Genomic DNA, 17,942 nt, shown 5'->3' on the forward strand with positions numbered 1-17,942 from the left:
AAATACCTAAGTTCTGTCACTTAGCTTCTGCTGATGGTCAGCAATTAAGAACATTTTTTGGAACTTGTTGCTAGCTCTGTTTTGATCAGTCTACTCTCTATAAGCTAGGAGAATGAAATGTAAACCTGTGAAAAGGTTTTATGGTTTTATCTTTCTTGAGCCTGATTTTATATTGGTTTTAATATACTATGCTAATGTTATAATGTAACATTGAAAAAATGTAAACGTATTGCCTCTTTCTAAGCTAATTTAGGAAAGAGTAATTTTTTAAATCTGAAAAGTGAACGTATTAGAAATATTGCAGAATCTCATTTTTATAAAAATTTTTGTTGAAGGGACCAGGGGTTAGGGATGGCTGTCAACCCTGCGGCCAACTATAAGCTGGCCTTTATGAAGAAACAGAAGAAGTGGCATAATTTTGTCAACCAGAAGTTGATCAGCTTGAGTCCTCTTTTCTTTCAGAAAGCTCGTGTAGCAATAACACTTACCTTGTTTCTGTAGGGATCTCCTCGGTACGTGTGTTCTAATTCATTAATGAGTGCTTCTGTCTGTTAATGAAAGAGGCCTAAAACTAATTTTCTGCTTAGGTTTTTCTTTCTCACTAAAAGTACCCGAGTGTTTTGAGCGCGAGTCTGTCCTGTCCGCTTTTGGCTTACCCTACAGGAAATACTTTCAGCAGTTTGGCGGGGATGATGTTTGAGTGGAGCGTCGCCCAGGATAACGAATCATTAAGAGAAGAACTGTCTGGCAAAATCAGGTAACCTCGAAACCAAACATAGACCATCTGACTTTGAAAGCGACATCTGCCTTTGTGGCACACTGAACAGCAGCCACTTGTGTGGGCTTCGATAATCCCGCTGTCTGGACTTTTTTGGAACCGATCAGTTAACCAGGGGGAAGTGTCTTCGACAGAGTAAGGATACAGGATGTAGTGTGGTGTGGACGTAGGTACCTTTATGATAGTTTACTCTGAGCCACCGCAAAGGAGAGTGTGAACTGAGGACTGTGCAGTCTGAGTCGGACGCATCTTTTGGCCGTTTTGTTGCTAGAATACCATGAGTGGAAAATAGTATGAAATTTTGTCTTCAGTACCAGGAAATAGCCCTCGGACAATCCAGCTTTTAGTTCCACGGCGCTTTTAGCCAGAAGCACATTAAATACTTTTCTATCTAGTCCTTGCGGAAAATACGTTTTAAAACTTTTGACACTCACTCTGTAGACATTTGAAGAGACCGTTTAAAGTCACTTAGGGCCTGATTACTTGAATCAAGTATCTACTAGAAACAAACCTTATGTTATCTCTTTAGGATTCTAAAATACTCTGAAGCAGAATATTCTCCTCTAGCGTATATAACCGAGATGGAAAAAGACGAGAAACAGGGAGATATAATTTTGGTGTCTGGGATTAGAACTGGTGCCGCTATTGTAAAAGTTCGGATTTATGAACCATTCTATAAGGTAAAAGTTTGTGCCGTAAACTTTCACTTAATAGTCTTGCCTACAGAAAATAAAGTTTCTTACGTTTGTTTACCTGTAGTAGAAGCCCTCAAACACGATGCGATTTGGGCCAGTAGTTGGTTGTTTAATTGAAAAAGTCATTTGAAGTCGGTAAACATAAAAAAAAAACTTATCTTCCTTAAATATGTTATTACCTAATTACAAGTACAGATACAACGGGCGTTTTCTGTTAAAACACATAACTGCGTCTTATTCACCAATCCTTTGCTGTAGGTCCAGTCCTTTCTGTGATTTTGAGTTCACTGGTTAGAAATATACGAACTCTTTCTGGCATAAATGACAGTCTCTCTTTTTCTTTTCATTTTTCATTTCGTTTTATAGTCAAGGAAAAATTAGACACATATGAAACAGTTTGAGTACAGAATTCTGTATTTTTCAAGGATCCCCCCCTCAATCTTTTGCATTTCCCACCTACACCTATTTTGGTATCAGCACATTATTAGCAGCTTGACTTTAACTTCTTTTCAAAACATTTAATTTTTTTGTAGAAACGGTAGCTCTCTTTTTGCATTCATGGTTTCTGTTTTCATGTAATTATAATTAAAAGCGCAACTGGCATAAATAGGCTTGAGAAAAACATATGTCTTTTGGTAAGAATTTAATGCAAGTGGCGAGAACACAGGTGTACTGACGTCCTGGAGAGCAGCCTGCTAACGTTGCGTTGGGCTCGCCTTCGCAAGCATCAGCGTGTGCGGCAGGGGGCAGAGTGACCTGATCTGGAAGGTCCACTCATTGGAGGGTGGTCAAAAGAACTTCGGCCATCTTGCCTTGCCTCCTTTCGGCTTCCTTGCCTTTTTCTTTACCTGCTCTTCTCCTCTAGAAGACTTGTCATTTTCCTTTCTTAGTTCGAGTGCCTTAGAAAGTGACTTAGAAAGTTAAAATAGTATTAAGATTCACGATCACTTCTTAAGGCTAACCGAAATTATGATTGTGGTTAGGAAAACATTTTTTAATTTTTATAAAATATTTTAAAATAAACTTACAAGAAGTAAACTTTTACCAAGGAAGGTGGCTTTGGGGGTTATGCCTCAAGTTTAGAAACTTTGTTTTTTTTCCTTCCTTTTTCAGAAAGTGGCAGCAGCATTGATACGTCTGCTCGTTTTGGAGAATATATTTCTTATACCATCCCATGATATTTATCTCTTAGTAGGAGCCTATATTAAATACCGAGTTGCAAAAATGGTTCAGGGAAGGGTGACAGGTAAGGCGATTAATCTTTTCCTAAGACCGACATTTCCCACATCCTTACTGTTGACAGCAAGAGAAGCACCTCTACATCGTGTATGCAAAATTCTTGTTTTCGGTGTTTTTAGATTGCGTGGTGAGGTAGTCCTAGATTGCTGTGCTAGAGCGAATACTGGACACATGGTCCCCACATCTTTAACAGAGCAGACGCTGCAGCGTGGCTGCTCAGCTTCAGTGACCTTGGGCAGCTGACTTCTCTATTAAAACAATAACCAAAAACTTTCTAGCTTTTCTAGGACAATTAAAAAAAAACTTTACCTGGAGGGACTCAAATGATCTTTGCAAAAATTGTTTCTTGAGAAACTCAGTTCATTAACTGAAAATTTAATACTCTGTTGATCCCCAAAGTCTCACTGAGCTTGTAAAGTGTGCGTAGGCTCCGGTAGGGTTAACCCTTTCCTGACGTGCCCAGTGGGGTTCCTGCTGCTACCCTCAGGTCACTGGTCTGTAAGAAGAAAGCAATAGCCTCAGTACACCGGTGTAGTGCTCACCCACCCCCCTCCCCCCACAATGGCTCCATGTGGAAATTCACTATAGTGGGAAGGAGGTTGGGCCCACTTCCGGATTTTCTCACCATCCAACCCCACCGCTGTCTGTTGGAATGGCTGCTCTCGTCACGTTTATGTGTCTTCTGTGTGTTTCAGAGGTGGCGTTTCCCCTGGAACATTATACACTGGAGTTGCAAGACCACAGAGTTGCATATAATGAGTCTCCTTCTGGGCAAGTGGCCGTACTGAATGAGGAAACAGCGATGGTGACTGCCGTCCAGCTGGGCCAAACGAATCTTATCTTTGTCCATAAAAGTATCCTTTTCACGTTTTAGCTGCCAACCTACCTTTCCCTGAGCACGCTAGACAGGCTCCTTGGTAAAATAATTTGTCGAATGATTATAATACTGCTACACTTGTTTTCGGTGGGTTTTATTTTTTAACAAAGGACTGTAAATTATTGTCAAAAAGTGGTAGAGAAAAGAGTAGTTGGAACTTAGGATCTGTTGAGTTTAGTGCTTATTTGCAGCCATGGTCATTTAGAATCGGGAGACCGGGGTAGACATGTTGGAGGAATACGTGAGAACTTTATTAATTCATTCTTTCCTATTTTCACGTGAATAATTGAGAAAAGATGGCATTGTCTGCCATAGATGCTTGATTAATAGTTGTTAAATTGTGTTGAGAGTAGTTTTTTAAAATTCACTAAACCCGCTCTGTAAGGATTGATTAAGCTCTCATAGTCGATGGAAACAACAGAACGAAGATTTAAATTCTCAGAAGATTGAAACATTTGGATTCCATTTCTCAGTGTTCAATTTTGAAATGTTTCCTATTTTTTAATACTTTAATCTGAAAGAAGTTAATTTATTCAGCAAGTTTTATTTTCCTACTATACACCCAACACCATTCCAAGCCGTGGGGGTACAGGCCACTCTTTCCCTCAGGGGTAGGGACACCTTGTCTGATAAGGTGGCGTTGGGGCAACGAGTCCTTCAGATACCCGGATGCGAGGGCTCCAGGAAGAGGAAACAGGACCCGCAAAGGTCTGAAGCAGGACCCAGTCCGGCATGTTTAAAGGGGCGCAAGGAAGACCCAGGCCGGAGTGCAGGGACTCGGAGGAGTCGGAGGGGGACCAGGGCAGGGGAGGGCGTAGGCTATGCAGGGCCCAGTGGCTGGAAAAGTATTGTGTTTTTTCCAGAATTGTGTTAATTAGCCGTTTATTATTATGTGTCTAAAACGTATTAAAGGAGGGTTTTGGTCCAAAGTGATTTGTTCTCTAGTCATTTAAAGGTGCCTAGGACATTTGTCAACAAATACAATAGTACCTACAAAATAAGTCATTTAATATTTATTGAGCCCCAACTATGTGTCGGGCACGTCTCTAAATCCCCAGGGCAGATCGACATGGTTATTTTTTTTTATCTTTTTTTTTTTTTTTTAAGTTCTCAGTTCATATTTATTTATAATTGAAATCCATTATATTTATTTCTGTCTTGAGGACATGGCTGGTGCCTGGTCACGGTTTGTTCCGGCACCAGGCTTAGGGTGGCTGGCGGTCCTGCCCACAGACACGGGTAATATAAGAGAAGGAGCGGTTTAAGGGAAAAGAAAATGAGTTTAGTTTTTCACGTGAACTTGAAGTCCTTGTGAGAGGGACATCCAAGCAGACGTTTTTACTCCAGAACTGGAGGAGAAAAATTCAGGGCGAAGACAGATGTTTGCAAGTTACCAGTTTATAGCTAGGTGGTGTCAAAGCTGCTGTGGACGGTCACCTTGGGAGACGGTGCGGAGCGGGAAGGAGAAGAGGGCCGGAGACCGCTGGCGCGTGCCCGCTCGAAGGTCCCCGTGGAAGAAGAGGGGCCCGGAAAGGACGCCAGAAAGAACGTTGGGGAGGAGGAGGAGAGCCAGGAGGGCGTCACACAGCAACCGAGTGACACGTTTACAGAGGTCGTCGCTGAGGCCGAAGTCCTTGCGATGGGCACGGATGCAGACGGAAAGGCTGTAGCAGCTGGGACGTCTCGGGTCCCTTTGTCCATAAAAAACCACTCAGCTTTGACAAGGAGAAAAGGTAGACGTTTGAAAAACACAAGAACAAGATAAGAGAAACTCGACCGTGCCTGTAAGTTAAACAGAGAGAGAGGGCGGAGATAACAGAAGGTTTCTGAGAGGCAGGAGATGAGGTTGAGAACGGCGGAAGGGCTGATGGAAGGGACCTCTTATTCTGCTGACAGAGGAACGACTTGATTTAGAGAGCGATCGCGTCTGTGTCCTCATCTGAAATGAAGGGAACTTTGCGTTTGTGGGTTTCTCAGCTTTTGCGTTTCATCAACGTCGCACCAGAGTGCACGTCAGAATCAGACCTAGAGCTGCCTGCACCGTCTTTACCAGACGTGCTTAGCAGATAGACAGACGGCGTCTTCAATCAGCACGTCGATGGGGCGGCTCGAGGCAGCTTTACGAGTTAGATCCCTCAAGTCGATTAAATAATCTTTTCTTTCCATCGTCCCTATAGACAGTATAGCGATAAATCGCAGCCCAGTGCACGACTGAATTCATACAGCTTCTAGACGAGTGTACTTTGAATTAATGGGTGGTTTCCATTCAGTCATCTCAGTTACTTATTTCTCAGAGCAGAAATCATTTCTTCTTAGCTTTCGGATGCAGGATATTTTGAAAGGGAAGTATATTCTCACACAGATTCTGTATAGAATGATAGAATAATTTTGTATTTCTGCTAGAATTTAACTGATGGGGATGCCGGGTGGTATGAAGTCTAAGTGGCCTAGAAGTATCTTTGGTGGCAAAGAGAGGACATTTTGGTATTAAAGACTTACCGCACTCAATAGAAAACCCGTTAGTGACTATAAAACTGTAGAGCCCAGGGCTGGATGGCAGGTCGTGCCCCCATCACCACTTCGCAAGCCTTCAGCCAGACCGGGCCACTTCGTCCAGCTTCCCACGATGGGCTCCTGCGTAAGAATCACTCGGAGAAAACGTCGTGCGGCTACATGAATATTAAAAGCAGGGAGCATGGTCGTTTCCTCTCATTCCATCCTCCTCAAACTTGAAATGCAAGCATACCCGATTCCTGTGTGACCGAGTCCCGCCGACTTTTCTCGGAAGTGTACACGTTTAAGTTTTTGCTTTTCAAGGATAAGAAAAGATGGGATTTTTGTTCGTGCGTTTGTTATTTTTTCCTTTGGGAGCTCACCTTTCTCTTTTCACCCAGCTCTGGCTCATACGACTTCCTTAAGCAGAAATGAAGATGTCCACATGAGATCCGTGTCTGGATTCCCAAATTGCACCATATATGTTGTAGAGCCTGGATTTTTAGGTATTTTTAGACGACAGTTTTCCGAAAGCTAAATAGCTTAAACTATTTCACTAAAATGAAACTAGAGGGCTTCCTTAACCTTCACTTTGAGACCTAATTAGCTTGAAATTCAAGCTAACTTTGACATTTTCTCACATGATTCGGGTTAAATATTATCTGCATCTTGAAACAGATTGTGAAAAAATATAAAGATCCATGTAATAGAGGGTCAGGTTAGGAAAGAGACATACAAGGAAGACACAACACTAAGGGCCCCTGGCCAGGTGAGACATGAGTCTGAGCTAAAGAAACTAAAATCTCGCCTGACACGCGGGGAATGAACACAGCTGTGGTTCGCTTCTGTATACAGATAAAAGTGAGCGTTTCTTTACACCAGGGCTGAGTTAAGCCGAGATCTTCAGAACCCCGAATTATTATACGATTTGCTAGAGCGAAGTAAAAGATCCACTTTGGAAACGATTCTAATACGTTCCTTTCTCGGTTTGCGGGTAGGCCTCACGGTCCAGCCTGGAGACCGGTGGAGCCTGGAGGCGGGGCAGACGTACGTCATCACGGTGGGGGTGTTCGATAAAAGCAGCGCGAAGGTCTACGTTTCAGATGTGAGTCTCGCATTCGCTCGCCCCTCGTGTGGATGGATGACTGCTTGAGCGGGCCATCTTTTTGGTTGGGGGGTCTTTTTTTTTTTTCTCCCTTTGTTTCCAGATTTTACCTTTGGAAATGCAAGTTGCAACTTTATTATCATTATTAAATCGTTCTGTCCGTGAAGAATGCTCTCAGCCAGAAGTGAAAGTTATAATTCGGTCAGAATTAGAGAAAAGAGCCGAAGGGAGTGCCAGCGATGACACTCTGGAGGTGACCCTCATTCCACAGCTTCACTTCAGAGGCGGTCACCACAGTTTCGTGGTGCTGAGAGTGTAGGCGGGGACATCAGATGTCAAGTGTCCTTGAGCTCACTCTCCAGCTGCCATTCCCCCCACCCCCAACCGTCAGCTTATGGATTGGCACAAATCCCACTAAAATTTACATAAGCTTTGACTCTTTCTGTGATTATTTCCCATTCAAGTATCTTTCAAAAACTAGGACCGCTTTAAAATTACATCTTTCCAATCTAGAATTTCCACGAGGGAGAGCAAAGGTTTCGTTTTTATTTCTTTATCCCCAGAATGCATAGCCCCACTTTTTTTTTCTTTTTAATGCTTTGGGATGAGGGTGGCTTTAGGGGATAAAACGTGTCTCTTGAGGTTTGCGTTGCCGTTGGGCTGCTTTTCAGAATCTCAGGATTAAGTACCAGTTCTCAAGCGAGTACTTCGAAGAGCAGCTGTCGACTGTGAACTGCTCTTACCACGTAGCGAAAGCCCTCAGAGCCGGCGTCACGAGCATAAACGCCTCCTTGATGTCCGTCAGGCCCCAGGTAGGGGTGAGAAGGGCGGTCTTCGAATGCTGGGAACCCCGATGGGGCTTGGCCAGCGTCCTGATCTGCAGGCACACGGGAGCATATCCCACCTTTGTTTTCCACTCAAATAAAAGAGCCCATCGGTAGGACACTCAGCAGTCCACACCGCCGTACATCCCCGACCCGGTCCCTGTGATGGCACGTATCTGCATTTGCGGCCGTTGTGTATTTTTATCATCTGAGGTCCCTTTAAAAAATTGTCCCACGTGCACTTTTCCAGGTGTCAGTCAGGCCCACGTAGAATGCCTTCTGTTCTAAACATCCAGAGGGTTAATCCACCAATTTATTTATTTGAAAAAGCAAAATGTTTAATTTTGATGAAGTGTAATTTATTAAATTTTTTCTTTCATGATTCATGTTTTTGTTTCCTCTCCCAGAAATCTTTGCGTAAACAAAGGCCACAAAAATGACTAGAATTTTTATAGTTTTAGCTTTTATGTATGTACGGGTCCATGATGCAGGTGCCCCCGCATCTTCAAATGTCCTCTTTCTTTTCTTCCGAATAGCTTGTAACATCACTTCGCTTTTACGGTTCATGTACTTAACCGATGGCGATATAGCTACATGTCTTTCTTGCTGAAACTATGATTTCTTTCCCTGGGTCGATAGAACTCTTTTATTTCAGGAAATTTTAACTTCCCCTGATTGTGCTACTTATTTCGGGGCTAGCAAAATTCCTTTCATTGTCACTGAACCATAGTAGTTGTGCTTCTTTAGTGAACAGGAACATTTATTTCTTTGTTTCTTTTAGACATAGAAACAGGTTGAGCAATTCATTGGCACACCATTTTGCTGACGTTTTGAACATGAATGTGTATCGTAAGAACAGGACTTATAAAATTTATTTTGCTCTTTTTTTCTGTTCTTATAGAATAAAAATATTCCGCCTATGAAAGTTCCAATCGTGCACCAGCAAGAAGTGAGGATTTATTTCCCCATCAAGCTCACACCCAGCTTCCTGGCATTTCCTCATCATCCCACAGGAATGCTATATCGTTATAAAGTACAGGTATGGTGTCCTAGAATGTGAGAATTCACAGAGAGATGAGTCAGTTTCTCTGATGGCTTCATTTATTGAAATTTGGCTAATGTCAAATTTTGTTTCCTCCTCTTCCTAATAGTAGAACTCCTTTTTTGGTGACAACCAAATAAATCATGCTCTCGGATACTGTCATCCTAACAAGACTTGGTTTGCTTTCCATCTCTCTTCCATTATCCTTTCCTTATGAATTTTATTAAGTGTCGTCAAGCTCCCCTGTGCCCTTGTCTGACGTTCTGTGACACTGCCATTTCATATATGAGCTGCTTCTAGCGTTTCCCTTGCCCGTTGTCCCTGTGGCATCAGTTTCTTCATCCGTCCAGCAATAATTTATTGAATATTTTTGTTATTTCTTAAACTTTGTTTTACCAGATTTTACATCTACGCGTACATCACATTTTCCCTTCTGTAGAGACTGAGTGTAAGGTTGTGCTTCTTTGCAGGTGGAGGGTGGCAGTGGCAACTTCACCTGGACCTCTTCGAATGAGTCAGTAGCCGTGGTAACCACTAAAGGAGTGGTGGCCGCAGGTCGGGTCAGGGGCCGCAGTGCCGTGCTAGCCCGAGACGTACAGAATCCCTTTCGATATGGAGAGACTCAGGTAAACAGCTCTCCAGAGAACCTTCTCATCACCCCTGGGACATGGTTGTCTGAACTTAACTACAGTAACACATTTGAAAATTTTTCCTAGTCCAAGTTGGCTATTTCAAAATGATGCTCAGATTCAGTCTGGGAGTCCACGCTCCTTAAATATCTCTAGACCTGGGCTGACTCCCGCTTCCCTTAGTAGATGGTTTTTTAATGTCCGTGTTTGTTTTCTCGTCTCTGAAATGGGGATGACGATAGTATCACCCCAGAGGGTTATTGTCAGAATTAAATGAGAGATGTTTACCCTAATGCTTGGAATATATTCAATAATTAATCTTATCTGGTTTTGTTATTGTATTTTGTTATTATTATATATATGAGCTTTACAGTAACCTTATTTCTAGTCTCGTCATTTTGTCAGTCTTCTTTCTAAAATATTGAAAACTCTCTTTACTATATTATATAACAATTTTCATATTCTTCTTCCACTATTAACATATGTTACTGTATGTTGTTGTTCCCTGCAGGATTTGTCATTTGCTCTCATTCACTGAACATTTATCGAGTACTCTTGGGCACTTAACATCACACAAAGTATGGTGTTGAAAGAAATATAACATGTCATCCCTACTTTAAAGAATCTAAAGTCTAATGAGGGAGATACATTCACATGCAAAGTTAAATAACATTTTAAAGAAATGATATGTGAGATATTTTAAAGCAGTATGCTATCGAGAGCTACTTGAATTACACAATAAAAATACTATTAGTTTCTAAAAGAAAGCCCCTTGCAGATGTGACTAGTCGGAGACTCTCAAGAATAGGCGGGAACTTGAACAAGACAGAACAATGGAGCCAGACTGAGGCCTGAGGGTCAGGCTCAACCCACCTTTTCATAGATACAGTTCTGTCAGAACAGAGCCACTTTCGTGCGTTTCTGTTTTGTCTATAGCTGCTTTCAAGCCACAGCTACAGAGTTGGGTAGTTGCCACAGAGACTGTGTGGCCTCTGAAAGCCTAAAATATTTGTTATCTAGCCCTTTACAGAAAATGTTTGCTGACCCTGCTGTAGACAGTGGGGAGCCAACACGGGTTTTTAATAAGGCCGATAATATGGTCAAGCCTGTGTTTAGAAAGACATCTAATTATTTTTTACAGTCAGACAATAACAACTATATTTAGAAAAAAGGAACAAAAGATAGTTGCTGGTGCTGTACTGGTGGACGAGAGTGGACGGAAGGGAGAGAGCGAAGGCACAGTGTCCAGTTACGCCTGACCTAAGGCAATGGGATTGAGTAGAGGAGAGGGGACAAATCGAGGGTCGTTTAGAGGTAGCCTTAGCCAGATTCGGTGCCCAGGGGGTGAGGGAAAGTGCAAGATTTAAAGACAGGTTTCTAGCTTTGGTAGCTGAGTGGATAGAAAACAGAAGAAAAAGAGGAAGAGGACAAATTCAGCTTTGGCTGTATTTCCAGTGATTCACCCCTGGAGGATCCAAGTGGATGTTTGCATCTGGAAATAGGGGTGTGAAATGCAACTAAAAGGCTAAGTTAGGCTAGAGGTGAATATTTGGAGTTATCAGCATGTGGGTGGTCATTGAAGTTTTGGACCTGAATAAGATTTCCCAGGAAAAGCAAATAGGGTCAGAAGAGACAATGGACCCTGTATAGTAGGTGTCACTTTAAGAGATGTAGGCAGAGTAAGAGGAACTAGCAGAAGAAATGTGGAAAGTGACACACACACACACACACCACCACCAATTACCACCACACCACCACCACCACTCAATTAATACCCTCCCACCCCCAACCTCAGTCTGTCCGGGCTGCTATAACAAAATAACATAGACTGGGTGGCTTATAAACAACAGAAATGGATGTCTCGCAGTTTTGGAGACTGGGAAGTCCACTGGCAGATTCAGTGTCTGGTGAGGGAAAGCTTCCTGGTTTGTAGAAGGCTGTCTTTTGGCAGAAGGGACTGGGGAGCACTGTGGGATCTCATAAAGGCGCTATTCCCCTTTATGAGGGCTCCACTTATGACCTCTTCGCTTCCCAAAGGCCTCACTTGTTCATGCCATAACCTTGAGAGTTGGCATTTCAACATATGAATTGCGGGGGACACAAACAATCTATAGCAAAGACAAAATAAAAGCTATTTTAAATAGATCTCAAGAGAAAGGACATGCTCTGTATCAGAGGTCAGAAAATCTTCTCTGTAAAAGGCTGGGCAGTCAATATGTAGTGTTTATACGCCGTGTACGATCTCTCTCTCGTGTTCTTGATTCTCGTTTTTATCTGACAACCCTTTAAAATGCAAAAACCGTTCTTAGCTCACAAAAGCTAAGAGCAGTTGGCCAGACCCCTGCCATACGGTATTAGATGCTTTAGAGAGATCAGTCGATTAAGCAATGAAACTAGCGACATGTTCAGCACCTGCTGCTGTTGCCACACACACCCCCACACATAGCATATAGTATATATGTGTGTACATAAAATATACATATGTGTTCATGTATGTGTGTGTTTAAATATTCAAGGAGTGCTTTCTCCTAAGACCCTCCCGACATAACTTTCTTGAAAGATGAATTTCTCCTTCTAGATACATGTCCTGAAACTGAACAAAATGGAACTGCTACCATTTCACGCCGACGCGGAGATTGGCCAGCTGATAGAAGTCCCCATCGCGATGTACCACGTCAATAAGGAGACCAAAGAGGCTGTTGCGTTCACAGACTGCTCTCATTTGCCCTTGGACCTTAACATGGATAAGCAAGGAGTCTTCGCTCTTCTCAAGGAAGGTGAGAGGAGGCTTCGTATTTTCTCTTTTCTTTGTCTCTGAATTAAAGAATAAATCATCAATTCAGAAACTACAAATTATTGTCTAAATTCGCATATTGCCTTGTCTTTACAGTACTTTTATTTGTCCTGTCAACTGCCTTGTAGTAGGTGATATAACGTAGACACAAAGGCACAGAACTTGAGTAACGTGTTCAGGGTTCATGGTGGCCAGACAGGATCAGCTTTAAGTTCCTGCTAAGGTCTCTGTTTCCAGCCTCAAGCTCTTTTCCTCTGTCTCTTTAATATACATACCGTGCCTCTTTCTAAGAGGAATATAGCGCCATTTAATATATGTGTATATTAAATTTGTTCAAACAAAGAGAAAACATATTTTTCTAATAAACAGAGAATGTGAATAAGCTATTCGTAAAGATGGACATCATTTCCTGTTATTGAACTTCACATTTGGCCTTGATCACCACTGATTTTCATCAGCGTTGATGACGGCAGTAGCATCCAGCATTTACTTAACATTTACTATTCGCTAGACTCTTCTCCGCACACTTCTTATATATTGACTCACTGAATTCTCACAGTACATCTGCAGGGCAGCCGTCAACTTGAACTTCTCCTTTGCCCATTATACTAGTGAGTATCTCTCCTCTCCTCTGTTCCCAGGGTATCTCTCATTTTCAGGCCCTCATTATCTCTCACCTAGAGCATAACGACATCCTCCTAGCTGTTCTTGCCTTTGATAATCATGGCTCCCAAATGGCTCTTCATGAAGCTCAACTTCGATATTATTCTTTCTGCTCAAAAATTTTTAGAGGCTTCTGATTTCCATTGGAACAGAGCCGAAATCCTTTTAGTTCAGTATCCAATATAAACCAAGCACTTTTATAACTTCATGCTTTGGCCTCATCCATGGCTCTGGCAAAACCAACTACTTTAAGTTTAAATTTCCCATATACCTCCTTGACATTGCATTCCATTTATACCAGTTTATATTTCTATGTTCACTCATTTGTCAGCTCGAGTGAGATTTTCTCTTCTACATCTCTAAACCTTCCTTGATCTCTCCAGCTAGAAGTAATGTTTCTACTTTCTAGACTCCTATGATGCTTATAATTTTCTACTAATATTTTAATTTATGTAAATGTTCACTCTTCCCTTCTAAACTACATATGCCTTGAGGTTAGGATCTTTGCTCATGTGTGTATCCTTACAGTACACACAGTTATGTCTCACGTATCTGTCTGTTAATAGAAGGAACAGATTTTTATATTAACTCAATCTAAACAATTGGGGCCTAGTAATTAATATATGAGATCAAGATTTTTTTTAATGTATTAAAATTCTTTTATCTATATAGACTGATTTCCTTGAGAACCATTACCGTCTGAAGTCATGTTATTTGATTTGCAGGTGTTCAAAGACGTGGCCTAAAGCACTGCTCCAGCACACACATAGTGGCCAAATCTCTAGGCCACACCCTGGTGACAGTGAGCGTGTCTGAGTACGAAGAATACTTGGGGAGCAGCGCCACGTTCGCTGCTTATGGACCCCTAAAGGTGAGCAAGGAGTCTCATGGCACATCACCGCATATCTTCCAGGGACCCCTCGCTGTCCCCGTGGGGCCTCCCAGCTCTGGTGACCTCCGGGAAGAGCAGGGGAGTTTGTGTTCTCTTTGTCGCCTCTCTCCTGCCCATAGCTCCCTCCTCAGACCCGAGTTCCGCCGAGTTTGCTCCTGTAGTTTCCGCCACAGAAACATTGAAGTGGTAGCAGCAAGTTTTAGGTGTCCCCTTCCTTCTTTTTAATGTGTAAAATATAAGGTACTATTTAAATTTTTACAAATGTACATATCTCTGGAAGCGCCACCCTGAATAAGACGTAAAATATTAGTATACTCTCTCTCGAAGAACTCAGAAAGAGACCATTCTGTCCCAGGGAGGGAAGTCAACCACCTTTACCCTTTGTAGTCATGGATTTTCGGCACAACAGTTATTATTTGGGGCCTTAAGAACTGGTCCATTGTGAGTGGGACATTATGACAGGTGGCGGTTCAGAATAAAAGTAGGTAGAGCCTGGTCTGCTTTCTGCGTGTTTGGTTCCTTTGGGAGCTAGAGTTGATGCGTGTAAGCTCACGCTGATAGAGACCCACAGACCCCGCCTTACTGCCCCCTGGCCTAAGGAGACGCCCCCAGGGAGAAAGTCAACAGCTAACGGAAGAAGCAAGTTATTAATTCCAAAAAGATAGCTTTCTCACTGAAATTCGCCTTTTCAGTTGACCTGTTGTGTAGCGTATTAAACATGTGGTTCAAGCACATTTCATTTGTTCTCTTAATTCATTGCCTGATTAAGTGAAAGTGCTTGACTGTGGCTCATCATCATTTCATTAGTTTTTTTTCTTGCTTTTATCATTATCCACGGCCTTATTTCATATTTATCAAGTGTCTACAATTCAGAGCTCCCTTGAATAAAAGGGCAGGAAGTAAGATGACGAGTTTTTTTTCTCCCTAGTGCTTTGCTTACACACACTTTTCCTTTACCTGCTGAAAAAAAAAAATGTATTCTACCTTTGTCATCAATACTGTGTTTCAGTACACGGTTTAGTTCTCAATTGTCCTTGTGCATGCCACTCCAGTTCAGCCAATCCGATTAGTCCTGGACCACACGCCCAGAAAAGGGGAGTCATTTCTGTTTTGCCTTCTCCGGAGGCCTTCGGTGAAACCTGCCTAGCTCCATTTCTCCCAGTAGAGGCTCGTGTGGCCCTCTGCGTTCGGCCTCTTCGTTACTGTCACACTCTGTGCCCGCTTCAGGTCTGTCTGTCCCAGGCTGAGAGCTACACTGTGAGATGGGACCTTATTTTTTAAATTTCTTTTAAAATTATAGTTGACACACAATATTATGTTAGTTTCAAGTGTACAACATAATGATTAGACGTTTACATGCAGGCAGGACCCTGTTGGGCTTTCTGTTAATTGTATACCAGGGGCCATCAATGAATACTTGCTGGATCGAATTACGCAGCCATTATTTAAGAGAAACTGTCAGTGGACATGGGAATGTTTACTTTTATAGTATTGAATAATAAATATGACTGACTAGTTCAGGAAGGAAATACTAAAACATGGTTCTCTTACATTTTTAGAACAGTCGCTTCAACTCTGTACTGTATTTTGTGACTTAGTCACTGTTGTAGACACTGTGCCATACAAAGATAACTTACACTTTGAGAATACATCATTCCCCTTATACATCATTCATCTATAAATGGGGTACAGCGCTCTGTAGACCAGAGTGGATAATGCCTGTCCTGACAACCTCTTAGGCGGGGGTTTTTTGAGAACTAGGATGAACCGTGTAGATTATTTTTTTATTTTTAGGGCAGATTTTCTTTGCTACTTTACTAAAGTATCTGTTTAGAATGCGTATTCAGTATTTACTCAATACCTTCTATGTGTACAACATTTACTTAATCCCACCGAGGAATAGAAATTCTTTTTCCAAATTTGGGCATAAAATACTCTCTTCTCTGAAGAAGTTCACATAACTAAAGAGCATAAAAAGAGATATCAGACATATATGAAGCACTTGACACATTTCATCAGCATTAGGAGATGAACAAGTCTACAAATGAATGGTCGAGATGAGTACCATAGGAGCTTAGAGGATGCAGGAGTGAGTGTGGTCTGGAGTGGTTAGACAAATTAATGGGTACGGCGACACATGAGTAAGGCTTGAATGATAGATAGGATTTAAATTACTACAGAGGAAAATGCAAGAAAGAGATAGATAGATAGATAGATAGATGGATGGATAGATAGACAATAAAAATTAGTACAGAGGTTGAAAAGCATCCCACAAGGCAGGCATGATGTGTATGTTTCTTAGTTTGGGAGTTAAGCCTACTGTTATTTGCACTAGAGTCAGATAATCAGTTTTTCACTTTAGAAAACTGTTGGGTTTCCTAACCAATCGGGGATTGATTTCTTTAAATCCGTCAGGCTCTAAACCCCGTGGAAGTGGCACTGGTGACTTGGCATTCGGTCAAGGAGATGGTGTTCGAGGGGGGCCCTCATCCGTGGGTCTTGGAGCCGTCCCGATTCTTCCTGGAGTTGAGCATGGAGAAGGCAGAGACCATCCGAATAACACAAGTCCGGCTGCCAGCTAAGAGAAAGCAGAACCAGTACATCTACCGGGTCCTGTGCCTGGATTTAGGGGAGCAAGTAGGAAAATGTTCTTTCTCTAATATTTCTTTTAGCAATAATAATACTCCGAATCTTTTGTACTTCTAGCCATTCCTTTTCAGATTCTAACGGATTTGCTTATGGACTAGCTAGGGAAAATTCTAGTTATCGATGAAAGGATTTTTTTTTTTAAGTTTCAAGTATACAGTACATTGTTTAGACACTTACTTAGTTTGTGAAACGATCCCCCTGATTGCTCTTTCTGTCCTCTGGCTCTGCACACAGCCATCACATGACTGGCTGTGTCCCCTGTGCCGTGCTCCCCTTCTGCAACGACGTGGAGGGGCCCAGAGGTTATTATGCTGAGTGAAATAAGTCAGAAGGATCTTTTTCTAAAAGCTGACAACTTTTTAAATACACCCAAAGATTTTGGTTTGCTCATCTGAGAATTCTAACAGTTCACTGACTAAAAGGTTTAAGGTCTTTTTGTAGTAATGAGCTTATTTCCATCACTTAATCACTATAATTCATTTCCTTGTTGTCTAGACTAGGACGTATATGGTTTCCCACCTCCAAAGAATGTGAGGAAGGGAAATTTGGTGTCATCTACAGTTAGCAATTTTGAAGAACCAGTTAGATCTCTGCAGACAGGAGCAAGTGTGTTGCCCTCAGCTGGCTGACTCTGGCTATGTTTAGAGGTGGCGATGGGTCTCCACAGCCGTGCCCGCTTCCACCAAGACCAGGAGCGCTCGCCTCGGCAGCACATGCACTGTAGCTGCGACGACAGAGGAGCTGAGCGCGGCCCTGTGCCAGGGCGACGTGCGAATGCATGACGCGTTCCACATGAAATCGTTAAAAGCCAGTGACAAGCATTCGCAGTCTGCTTAGTGCGGAGACGTCAGCGTCTGACTGTGACACGCATCCCTGCTAACCCGCGGACAGGGAGTCAGTGGGCGATTTTAACTTAATAAGTCCTGTGCTGTAATGAGTCGAGCTGCTTTTTACCCTCTAGTGAACTTACTGTACATATGGCTGGCTGTTGCTAATTCAGGCCGAACACCCCTTTTGAAGCTCTCGAACTTGTTGTTTCCACATCGTTGTCCATTAGTACTTCTGCCAGAGACGAGTCGAAACTCAAGTTAGTTTTTCCACTCTGTACCAGCTGGTAACGAAAGAAAAAGGAAAAAGGCTAAAGTAATCGGCCAGTTCGATTTCTCTAATGTTCCCTGCGTCTTCGTGTCCCCAGAGCACCCCTGCTTCTCTTAGCACAGGTAGCCGAGAACTGTGGTGTCTTTAAGGAATTTGCCCGATTT

The 17,942-nt window shown here is 42.4% G+C and overlaps 1 protein-coding gene across 1 annotated transcript in view; it reads left to right on the top strand.

Annotated features, from left to right (window-relative positions):
- NUP210L (nucleoporin 210 like) overlaps nucleotides 1-17,942 on the top strand; it is a 49,591-nt gene that overhangs the window by 6,554 nt on the left and 25,095 nt on the right. The window contains exons 4-15 of the mRNA XM_039849740.1: nucleotides 664-757; nucleotides 1,308-1,458; nucleotides 2,587-2,719; nucleotides 3,408-3,566; nucleotides 6,520-6,588; nucleotides 7,081-7,187; nucleotides 7,859-7,999; nucleotides 8,913-9,050; nucleotides 9,524-9,679; nucleotides 12,261-12,459; nucleotides 13,865-14,010; nucleotides 16,447-16,668. Of these exons, the coding sequence (XP_039705674.1) occupies nucleotides 664-757; nucleotides 1,308-1,458; nucleotides 2,587-2,719; nucleotides 3,408-3,566; nucleotides 6,520-6,588; nucleotides 7,081-7,187; nucleotides 7,859-7,999; nucleotides 8,913-9,050; nucleotides 9,524-9,679; nucleotides 12,261-12,459; nucleotides 13,865-14,010; nucleotides 16,447-16,668 (1,715 nt within the window). The remainder of the gene's footprint in view (nucleotides 1-663; nucleotides 758-1,307; nucleotides 1,459-2,586; nucleotides 2,720-3,407; nucleotides 3,567-6,519; nucleotides 6,589-7,080; nucleotides 7,188-7,858; nucleotides 8,000-8,912; nucleotides 9,051-9,523; nucleotides 9,680-12,260; nucleotides 12,460-13,864; nucleotides 14,011-16,446; nucleotides 16,669-17,942) is intronic.

This window comes from Pteropus medius, unplaced genomic scaffold, assembly GCF_902729225.1.
Source record: "Pteropus medius unplaced genomic scaffold, Ma_sr-lr_union100, whole genome shotgun sequence".
NCBI lineage: Eukaryota > Metazoa > Chordata > Mammalia > Chiroptera > Pteropodidae > Pteropus > Pteropus medius.